Source organism: Odontesthes bonariensis, chromosome 7 (genome assembly GCF_027942865.1).
Source record: "Odontesthes bonariensis isolate fOdoBon6 chromosome 7, fOdoBon6.hap1, whole genome shotgun sequence".
Lineage (NCBI taxonomy): Eukaryota > Metazoa > Chordata > Actinopteri > Atheriniformes > Atherinopsidae > Odontesthes > Odontesthes bonariensis.
This window is the reverse complement of record NC_134512.1, coordinates 39,124,828-39,136,812: the sequence shown is the minus strand read 5'-3', so window position 1 is coordinate 39,136,812 and position 11,985 is coordinate 39,124,828. Positions and strand designations below refer to the sequence as shown.

At 42.8% G+C, this 11,985-nt stretch overlaps 1 protein-coding gene across 1 annotated transcript; it reads left to right on the top strand.

Moving 5' to 3' along the window:
* The first annotated feature begins 488 nt into the window (after window positions 1-488).
* Window positions 489-9,466, top strand: LOC142384918 (uncharacterized). Its single transcript, XM_075471224.1, has 2 exons — window positions 489-549; window positions 8,823-9,466. Exons 1-2 carry the CDS (start codon window positions 489-491, stop codon window positions 9,464-9,466), a joined length of 705 nt encoding a protein of 234 aa, XP_075327339.1.
* The last annotated feature ends 2,519 nt before the right edge of the window (window positions 9,467-11,985 follow it).

Below are 11,985 nucleotides of genomic sequence, written 5' to 3'. Positions count from 1 at the left end.
CGTTAGTCTGTTTGGCTCATTCTGTCTTTATTCGGACTTTCTGACATTTTCACCTGGTGAATTATTGATTGAATTATAGATTTTTCATCTCAGAAATGGGACTTTTTGCTTCATTATTCATCACAATGTTAATTTTTCATGTTTTTCTCTGATTATTTTATTCATTAAAGGTCAAAGTTGGTGAAATTTTGTCTCAGATCTTTTCTCTCATTTTTACTCTTTATCTCAGTCGTGTTTTTTACTTTTTATTGGAAAATATTGAGTATTTATCTGAATATATTTAGGTATCAGATTTCTATTTTAGAATATTTGACATTTTTTACTTTTATTATAAAAATAAAAAGTTTTTAAGGCAACAGTAAGAATGAATATTTAATGTTGGACAAACAGGACATCAGCAGGTCGACTGATGTTTCTGTAAAATCACTGATACGTTCACTAACTCAACTATATCATCATTCATGAATTCAGGATGCTGCTTTTACACGATGTATTTTTCCCAGAAAACATCCTGGTGGAACCTGGACTGCTTGTGTGGAGTCCCGTCAGGTCAGTAGGTCCTTCAATGTGGCCCAGGATGGATTTGTGTTCACACTGTTCTGAGAATGTGGACACAAGTGTCACAGAGCACCTCTGAATGTGGTCTGAGCCATCGGATCTGAATGCTTTCACACCTGTATTTAGCATCTTAAGAAATGTGAAGGCAGAAGAAGGAAGAAAATAAGCTTGACCTCCTATTTGAAATGTTTTTGTGTGGACTTTGTGGAATCTCCCGTTTTTATTTTGAAGGTTTCCCAAAGACAAAGATCTGAGGAAGAAGTGGGAAGCTGCTTTGAGGAGGGAATGTCTATGAGCCATCTTCCCACTGGGTTTGGTGCTCTGGTGGAAAATGCTCTGCTCTACATTTGCAGGGTTTGTAGTCCGGCAGATTCTGAGAAATCTAATACAGACAATTTGAATCAATCTTGATATAGATTTTCATTTCTTCTGAGATATATGTAGATATAGATATAATTCTTTTCTGATATATAACTTCTGTCTATTGTGTTTTATCTTATATGTATAATGTATTATTTCTTCATTTTTCAGCTTAATAAAATATCTGAGTAGTACACAATCTGCTTCTGCTTCTCTATTATATATATATAAATATATATATATATATATATATGTGTGTGTGTGTGTTTGCATTATATTTCATATATGTTGTCTTTTGCAAAATAACCCACCTATCATACATGACATATGTTACAGACCAGAATATTCTATTACTGCTGAGCCTACTATGAATGTTAAAATACGCTGAATCATGTGTCCCGTATCATGCCTGCATGTATCACGTTTGCAGAAACAAAAATCCCGTGAAAATCAGTTTTGTATTCAGCGAGTTGTGATTGATTAAATGCGCTGACACTTCATGGCTCCAGCCAGCCAGATTACACTGAGTGGAGCGGTCACGGTACGGCCGGTTCCAAAGGCCTCTGACGTCACCAGATAGTCATCGACACGATACACGCTTCACCAAATACATCCGAAGTTACCGCACACACACTACGAAGCCTCGGCTCATCTCGGCTCATCTGGTAACATAGCCATAGATGTGTATAGAATGGCCAGATGTGTTACGTCTGAGTTTAGAACGTCCGCACAAGTCGGCCATCTTACCACAGGGTGAGATGTCCGGGAGACAGTCAAACCTGAGGTAACCATAGTTACGCTAAGTGATCTGCTCTGACGCTATTACTCTGATCTCGCAGAAAGCTCAACAATTTTACACTATTTTACATACTAAAAGACCCTGTGCCATTTTTTATTTATTCGGTCATCTGTGCAATAAGTACGTCACTACTGTGCAATATCTTATCTATTTATGGTCAGACTATGTGCATACAATGTGTAATTAACACAAGTGTAGTGCAATATGGGCAATAACTCAACCATAGTGCTATAACTTATTTTATTTAACTCTCTTTACTTTGTATATCCTGTATAGCCTATATTCATTTTTACACTTTGTTTTAAATTTTCATATTAATTATATTTTAATTATATATTATATTAATTATTCTATATTACACTGTATTTTAGATTTATAGAGATCCTATGTGTGTGTTTGGAGCTACTGGGGACTTGAATTTCCCTGAGGGAGTCATCCTAAGGGGTAAATAAAGTTGAGTTATGGGGCAAATAAACGTGAAATATTTATGTTTTTATTAAAAAAAATACATATATGGACTTCGTCTGCAGTGTGATAATTAGCTTACTACTTTGATGTTTATAATAACCTAAACGTTTGAGAATTAAGCAAGTTATGTCTTGAATGTTTGAATGTTTCACCATCAACACAATGTTGTCGGGGAGAGAGCTGCCTGTGGTAAGATGGCGGCCATCTGCGGACGTTCCACTCCGTTGCCCAGCAACGCGGACGGGACATCTAGCCATTCTGTATCTATGAACATAGCAACAGAAGGCTACAAGCAGGTGAGTCCAGAAAAAGAATGAATTTAGCGGTCAGACGTTAGCAGAAATGCCTTCAAAGTGCTCTGTGTCATTGGTTTGATTCCTGCTCCTGGACACAGGCAGTCAGAACATGCAGCAGAGAGTAAAAAGTTCAAATAACCTAGCTGCTATTCACAGTTAGCACGTCCCGCTAATGCTAATGCTAACGACCGTTAACCGCCAAATAAGATGGAGCTTTATCCTTTTAGCTGTGTGTGAAACATACTTCTGGGCCCTTTTCTTCCTCTTTTCTAACCTTTTGGGGCAGTTTTTGACCATCCTGTCACATTTTCCACTAAAGCTGCAGTTTTCTTAACTTATTTCTGTAGTTTTGCTGAAATCTTTTGTGATTTAAAAAGTTTGATGATCAATGTCAAATGTAGAATGGTTCTTTCCAGACTTATCTGAGTATCATTTGGCTTTTTGATAGACGTGTGCAGCCAAAACATGTGATTTGGTGTGTTTAACATACACAATATGCCAGGTGTGTTCAATTAAAAGTCACTGAGGTCCAGTTGTTAAATTTTGTCCAGGTCCGAACCGAAGTCCGGCTTGTGTCTTATAGCCTTCTACTCAGAAAACAACTAAAAAGTGCAAACAGAGCATTGACTTAACATTTTCTCTTCTTTGTTCTTAAAATAAGGAGGTAAGTCCACATCTTCAGGAAACAAGTGGCTTTTTAGGGCGGGGGGGGGGGTTTTCTTTGAACTTTTCTCTTTTAATTCTTCTTCTTTTACTTTTCTTAATGAGAAAAATGGGCATGTGGCTGACTTGCCAGTAATTTAAATCTTGGCCATTGTCATGCAGACATGTAGGTGTTCATTGTTGAGCCTAGAACGGTACTTGTTTCTGACAAACATTCGTTTGCACGTTGCTGGGCTGTAAATGTATGTGTGATGAGTCGGGTAGACCTGTCATACTGTGCTTGCAGTTCGGTTATTTTGCCCTCAGCTCGGACTTCAGGGGATAACTTTGCTCAAAAGAGCTGTGCTTTGCTTGATAGTGGCGCTTCATGTTGCCGCTTTTAATTAATGCCACGTTTTCAGAGCATATGAGGCGCGCTGGTTTTGAACTGTTCGCCGGAAGAATGAACATAAATTTCTCCGTCCAGTCATCTTTAAAACAACGATTTTCTTCGTCTACTTTCCGCCTTTTGGAGCAAGCCATGTTTCCTTCGGTAGTGTCTCTTAACGAAACTCTTGTTCTCTGCTTCTTGTTCTCTGTGATGCGCTGGTTAAACTGACGATTTTATTGGCTCAACTGAATGAAGCTATTGTCGTAGTAACTGGAGTAGCAGCGCCCGCTGTCAATTAGCCACGACCGTCCAAAATAATGCGTCAGAAAAATGACTTAATCTCGTTAATTTACCATTGGTCACGGGTCCGGACAGAACCATTACTCGGTCCGGATCCGGACCGCGGTCCGCCATTTGGTGATGCCTGCAATATGCCATATTTCATGATTAGATCTTAAAATGGGACTTAATTATGGTCAATATGAATACTTTAATTACATGAAGAGTTTAAGTTGTGTGAAGAGGAGTCATAGCATTATTATAAAGACTTGTGGGTGATCCAGGAACGTATCACAGGAGCAGTAGAACTCCAGTTCTCCTCAGTATCAGTGTCTGATTTCTCAGATTTACACTCAGAAGCCCATTAAAAGACAGTCTGACTGTCCTCTTCAGAAGTGTCTCATGAAAGCTTCATTATTCCCTTTCCTTTACATATGCAATATTTTCTTTTATCCAGGAACCAACAAGGACTGAGCACATGATAAAAAGGTTCTGGAAATGAGAACAGGTTTAGAAACGGAGAGAATCTGAACCTCAGTCTTTGGGATGATATTGGGACCCTTTCCTCAAACAGGATCATTGTCTTAATGTAGTGAAATGATTTAAGTTGATGGTGTTCCACTGACTCAGATGAGATTTATGGGATATTGCACACAGTGGCTGTCGGTCTACAGAGTTATTATTACATTTTTTTTCTGAATTTGATCAAAAAGCTACAAATATTTTGAACTGTGACCTTAGTGGGTCTTTAAAGAAGCATTTTAAAGTTCATAGGGATTTAAATAAAAAGCACAGTAATGAGTTTAATGGAATGTGACTGGCTGTAGGGCTGTCGCGGTGAGGGAATTCCCACCGCGGTGACTCATAGCCGCTCAACAGCGTGGTATGCGGTGATATCGCATTTTTGTTCATTAGGCTACTTTCCACGACACGCAATGTTAGATGAAAATTGAGCGCATAATCCGTCTTTTTTTCCCAGCGATTCTGACATTTCACTTTGCTTTGCCTGTCATTTACTCGCTCACAGACCAACATAGCGGAGATCAAGCAGCGCATACCCCAGTTCTGCAACATTGTTGCCAGTGCCACATGGCAAATATCAACATTGTTGCAGACCTGCGCACGTTTCATTTGGTAGCCTTATGACAGAGAAAAACGAAGCAGATCAGGGCAGCAGTTGAGCTCACGTGTCCGGGATACATTTTTTTTAAACAGACTGCCCGCCGACCAACCAACCCAAGCTGAACTTTAACTGTTTCCGCGAAGTTGTTAGAGCTTATTTCTGGCACGGCACATTTTTTTAAATAGGCCTACAGACTGTGGAAGCTATTTTATTGTTGATATTAGACGGTCGCATTTACAACGTTAAACATGGATAATAAGGGAAGATTCAAAGCCATAAAGTGTCCGGACTAGGCAGAGGGGTAAAGCCGAGATAAAGGTAGGCCACTGCATTTTATTTTAACTTCTATTGCTACGACACTGAGTAGGCATATTCTTGTAATATCAGCTGCCGAGGGAGAATGAGACCACAACGAGTAGCATGCAGACGTGTGTGCGTGTGCGGTGCCTATATGCAAAGATGACGACAGAAACGCGGCACCTCGCTGTGTTAATGTGTTTCTCCTGCCTTGCAGGGAATATACAATGCATCATTATTACTGTGCAGTCTTAAAAACTCTTTTAGTTTCTCGAGTTGTTCTGCGCGTGCAAGGGGGCGTGCGGTGGGCGGTGGTGGGCGCACCGCAGAGGTCCTCTCAGCACCGCGGTGATTGCATTTTGCGGTTATCGCGACAGCCCTAACTGGCTGGTTAAAAACTGTGCAGAAAGGTTATCAAGAGAAGAAGAAAAGTGGGTGTGGTTTAACACGCTGCACGCCACAGCTGGATCTTATCGTATGTGCTGACAGTTTCAGAGTCCATCAGTCGGAGAACCAGAATGGAGCAGAACCAGGAGCTGAAGCAGGAGCTGAACCAAGAGCTAATGCAGGTGCTGAAGCAGGAGCAGAACCAGGAGCAGAACCAGGAGCAGTACCAGGAGCAGAACCAGGAGCTAATGCAGGAGCTGAAGCAGGAGCAGTACCAGGAGCAGAACCAGGAGCAGAACCAGGAGCTAATGCAGGAGCTGAAGCAGGAGCAGTACCAGGAGCAGAACCAGGAGCAGAACCAGGAGCTAATGCAGGAGCTGAAGCAGGAGCTGAAGCAGGAGCAGAACCAGGAGCAGAACCAGGAGCAGAACCAGGAGCAGTACCAGGAGCTGAAGCAGGAGCTGAAGCAGGAGCTGAAGCAGGAGCAGAACCAGGAGCTGAAGCAGGAGCAGAACCAGGAGCAGAACCAGGAGCAGAACCAGGAGCAGTACCAGGAGCTGAAGCAGGAGCAGAACCAGGAGCAGAACCAGGAGCAGAACCAGGAGCAGTACCAGGAGCTGAAGCAGGAGCTGATGCAGGAGCTGAAGCAGGAGCAGAACCAGGAGCTGAAGCAGGAGCAGAACCAGGAGCTAATGCAGGAGCTGAAGCAGGAGCAGTACCAGGAGCAGTACCAGGAGCAGAACCAGGAGCTAATGCAGGAGCTGAAGCAGGAGCTGAAGCAGGAGCTGAAGCAGGAGCAGAACCAGGAGCAGAACCAGGAGCTGATGCAGGAGCTGAAGCAGGAGCAGAACCAGGAGCAGAACCAGGAGCAGAACCAGGAGCTGATGCAGGAGCTGAAGCAGGAGCTGAAGCAGGAGCAGAACCAGGAGCAGTACCAGGAGCAGAACCAGGAGCAGAACCAGGAGCAGAACCAGGAGCTGATGCAGGAGCTGAAGCAGGAGCTGATGCAGGAGCTGAAGCAGGAGCAGAACCAGGAGCAGAACCAGGAGCAGAACCAGGAGCAGAACCAGGAGCTGAAGCAGGAGCAGAACCAGGAGCAGAACCAGGAGCTGATGCAGGAGCTGAAGCAGGAGCAGAACCAGGAGCAGAACCCCTCCACCAGGAAACGAGCCCGCTCATCCTCTGGGTCCACCGGGCCACAGGTCAGTGAGGAGGAGGTTTTTATTTTATTTCTTATTTATTTGGTTAGGACACTCAGTGTTTCCCACAGATGTGAAGGCAATGTGTGGTGGTGGGCCACGGGGGGGTTTAGAATTAAAAATTCTTCAAAATAATTCCTTGGTTAATAATTGGTCACACAGAACTTTATTGTATTAATATTCACATCTTCATTGTAAACAAATGAATAACATTAATTACCCTGGTGGGGCTGTTCAGCTGTTTCAGACTGATACCTCCGGTTCAGGCTGCTCCTCATCCTCAACACGCACGTCTCTTTTTCAATCGCAGAAAATAGTTTGCAATACTCATCTGGATTGAAGCAGCAAACATTCAGTGTAAGAGTTTAAAAACTACTTTATTTGATTCACAGCTGCTAGTGTTTAGACCTCGACAACCCAACTCCATTTTTTTTTTTTTTACGGCAAACTTGCGACTAGTTAACTTTATAAAGAAGGCGTAATCGCTTGTTTGCTATGGGCCGGGTCGGCACGGGACAACATTGTATTCAAAATATAAAATATTTTTATAGGACTTTTTAATGTGTGATTTTATAAAGGTGCACGTGATACCAACCTTTCGTGAATTCTTTCGGTTGAGCTAATCTTACGTGACGCTGAAGCTAGCAAGCTTCCACGCTTCCAGGGAAGCACGGAGGGGAGGGGCTGTGTGTGTGTGTGTAGACTGACAGAGAGACGGAGGGAGAGCAGGAAAAGGAAATGCAGCTGAACAAATACGAGTATTTTTTAAATAGCGTTAAAAAAATAATAATAACGAAACGCAATATGTGGCGGCCGGTGTTGAATCTGTGGCGCACCGCCACGAATTAGTCTATGTGTGGGAAACACTGTACAGACAATACACCATGACAAAAAACTAAAGAACAAACAAACAGAAAATATTTTGAAAGATTCACATCAAAGTTAAGAGTCCGTACACAAAAGGGAAAAGACGGAGAGGTGACCCATGAGAGCAGCTCTGGCTGTTTGGAACCACTGTTTAAGGCTCTTTTTAAAGGTGGTGGAATTGTCCCAGTTTCTAACACCAGTTGGCAGTGTGTTCCAGCACTGTTCCTCTGATGGACTCCACCATTTGGCCAAACGTAGTCCTGCATCATTGCACATCAGTCTGCTCTAGTGCTCTGGGGTTTACTCTAGAGGATTCTGTCTTTATGAAATCCTGTAATAGTGGAGGGGCTAATCCTTTGGAAACCTGAAACATGAGACAGACATCCAAAAACAGCTGATAGCTATCAAAGTCCAAGATTTTGCACTCTGATGTATGTGACCATGTTGTATAACAGCAGGAAACACGAGGAAGTGTCACTGCATGCATAGAAGTCTTTGCTGACTCCATAGTCAGGAAGGGTCTCATATGTTTGAAATTTGATAAGTTAAATTTAATTGTATTTGTGACTTTTTTAACGTGTTGCTTAAAATTAAGATTAGAATCAAAGATTACCCCGAGGTACTTAAAGTGTTGAACCACATCAAGTGGGTTAAGTGTAAAGAATGTCTTGTATTACCACCGCTGTCACTTTTATTCCTTTAAACCAGCGGCCATCAACCTTTTTCAGCCCGACCTCTACATGGTGTTTAAGTGAACAACTTGGACAAGACTCTGGTTCCTTCCATCATTTAGAAATATTGTAGCTCAAGTTCCTTTTCAGAGTTTCATCATGACAAAAAGAATTAGTGAAAGAGCAAAAAGCAAGAGTTTACTGCTTAAAAAGCTGAACGTGTGCAGAACACATCAGAGCACAGTGCTGATAGCTGAGGGCACTTATAAACGCACCCTCAGCGTTCACGTTTGATCTGAGATATTGAGACCTGTGTGGCTCGGTCTGTCCAGGTCCAGTTAGAATATGTTGGTCAGCGTAGGTTAGCTTAGAGAAATCTTTTGTGTGAACTTCAAAAGGATCTAAGTCTTCTTCCTCTCTGTCATTGCAGAAACATGGAGCCCAAGAGGGATCCAGATGGCACTGCTGTAAGGACTGTGGGAAAGTTATCAAACGATCAAATCTGAGGTATCATCAGATAACTCATACTGGAGAGAAGCCATACAGCTGTGACCAGTGTGGGGCAGCTTTCACTACATTATCTAATCTAAAGACACACCAACGTATTCACACAGGAGAGAAGCCTTACAGCTGTGATCAGTGTGGGGCAGCTTTCACTCAATTAGGTAATCTAAAGACACACCAACATATTCACACAGGAGAGAAGCCTTACAGCTGTGACCAGTGTGGGGCAGCTTTCACTACATTATCTAATCTAAAGACACACCAACGTATTCACACAGGAGAGACGCCATACAGCTGTGGTCAGTGTGGGGCAGCTTTCACTCAATTAGGTAATCTAAAGACACACCAACGTATTCACACAGGAGAGAAGCCTTTCAGATGTGACCAGTGTGGAGCAGCTTTCACTACATTATCTCATCTAAAGACACACCAACGTAGTCACACTGCAGAGAAGCCATACAGCTGTGATCAGTGTGGGGCAGCTTTCACTAGATTAGGTAGTCTAACGACACACCAACGTATTCACACAGGAGAGAAACCTTTCATCTGTGGTCAGTGTGGGGCAGCTTTCACTGGATTAGGTAGTCTAAAGAGACACCAACGTAGTCACACTGCAGAGAAATAATTGGCTTAAATCAACAACAATATTTACGGCAGATATGCAAACATTCACCTGAGAGCAGCAACAGGAACTACCAATCAGAAGCCTTGCATTTGTTCAGATTAAAAATCTTATGTATCCTCTGTATTTTATTGTTCTGCGTTTCAGTAAAGGTCAGATGTTAACTTTTCTCATGCTTTTCATGTTCTTGCTACACAGATATTTTTTGAAGAAATTGTGTGTTTGGTTACGAGGGAAAGTTGACCCTTATCATCCTCCCCAAAGACCCAGAAATCTTTAACGCAGTCTGAAAAAGGTTTGGAGTTGTTCCCTGTACTTCCCACACAGCTGTATGATGCTGATGACTGAAGCTGAAAGTTAAGGCTGTTCCAACACTAAAAGGGCACGAGGCTCAACTTCAAGCTGTGAAACTCTTTCAAATGTCTGTTGTGTTGGAATCAGACGTGTGAACGCATTTTAGTCCAAACGTCACAGCTGCACTGAGGGAAAAGGCAGCTAAGCGGGCTAACGGTACTTTGAATTGAACCGTTTAACACGAGAAAACTGAACTGATCTGTTTGTTGCTTCTACAACTGCTCAGTTACTCACACAATCAGGTACTGAGCAGATTTATCCAACAGACATTCTGCTGTAACCTCAGATGCTCTCAGTCGCTCTTCTTCTTCTTCTTCTTCTGCCCCGACGTCTACACAACTTACCCAGAACACCCGGTGGCAGAGTGTGCACACGACACCCTTATACTTTATTGGATTGTATCTACAAACTCAAACGCTGATCATGTAAACCTGCTTCAGACTGTTTCTGTTCCCTTTAGTTTTAAGCTGACTGTGTTTGGCGTACCCTGAGCATTTCAGTGGAAAATGTTCAGCACAGACTTGGAGTTGTTTTGTGTTCTTGTGGTAGCTACGTCCCCACAGCTATTATGTCCTGAAGAGTTTCTTAGAAAGCGCTTTGTGCCGCTCACAGTGGGAGAATCTCACTGACAAATCCCACTTTGGCCTGAAGATGTGATCAGCGGTGACTTTTGTGTGTTAGCGACTGGCGCTACGGTCCTGGCTGAACAGGAAGTAGCCACCAGAAATGCGAGACAGTCGCTGTAGCGACTGAATGTTACGCAGGACGGTCTTCCTGTATGCAGATGGTCATCAGTGAAGTCACCTCCCCCGAATGAACCCCGTCATGTTGCGTATATGTGGCAAAGCATGGCGAGCCAGCCGGGGGGGCTGTTAGCGTGACAGAGACAGTCCCTCAGTCAGAGACCAACCTCAGAAGTTAAACCCAGTTTGTAACTGAGCTGACTCACAGTGGAAGTCACACGTTAGATCTGGTTCTCAGGGAGTGTTTCCTGCTGAGATCCAGCCGTGTCTGATCAGTGCTGCAGTTTCTTGTTTTGCATTATTCTCTCCTCTTACTCAGGCTACACCTGAAACTAATCAAAAACAGGAAGCAGCATGAAGAATTGTCACATCAGCCAATTCAAAGAAGTAATAACAAGTGCTTGAAAAAGGCAAATGAATGAAGGGATGTAAAAATGAGGAAAATCCCCTCAGTCCCCAGAAGTCTTTCTGGGGTTCCTGCTCCCAAAGCACACTGAGCGCTGCTTCTGTGCTTCAGTGTTTTTCAGTGGTTTGTTCACTTTTTCCACCTCAGTAATGATCTGTAAAACTGAAGGTTGTTGAAGAACACAGTGCTGGATCCAAACAATAGTGTAATGTTCCAATCTGACCTCCTGGTGGCAGTGTCGTCTCACTGGTGGGGATTTCTCATTGATTCTTTTAAAAGCAGGAATCAACGTCAGATATTCATGATCTGAAGGGGATGAACTCCTGTGCTTCTGCAGAATACCTGAGTTTCCTCCAGTGCCACCATGAAGTTAGTGTTTTTCGCCATATATATTTATATTTACACTAACTTATAGATTTAATCTGGTGTAACTCCTGGTTAAATGGAGGTTTTCCTCTTTCTTTAACTGCAGAATTCCACCGTAATATAATTCTACTTAAAAAATAGAATAATAAAGTCATATGTCAGCTTTAGTTATTTATAAATGTAGATTGATGATACAAATTAGATGGAAGCTTTTGGCTCCGGATGAAATGTTTTGGGTTCAGGTGGAACCGAACCAGGTCAGCACCATTATTCCAGAGTTCTTTGCATCTTCTTCAGATTTTCTCTGTGAAAACAGAGACTTCTGAAACATGTTTCTGAGCTGGTGTGGATGCTGCTGGAAGGACCTCTGCTGGTCACTCTGGTAGTTTTTCACATCTGTTATGATGTGTAACCGTAGCAACGGGAAAGTTGTTCACCTGGTGGTGCAGCTAACTGAGCTTCACAGAAGCCCAAGAAATGGCTGGAAAAATACCCCAAATCTGGATGAGCTGAAGAGGAGACGTCTAGGATGCAGAGCAGGAACTAACTGGAGGAAAAGGAGGAGGAAGTTTAAAGCATTTCCTCCCTCGATCATCAGGGGAAATGTGAGGTCACTGGTGGATAAGACAACTACATGGATCAACTACACACTG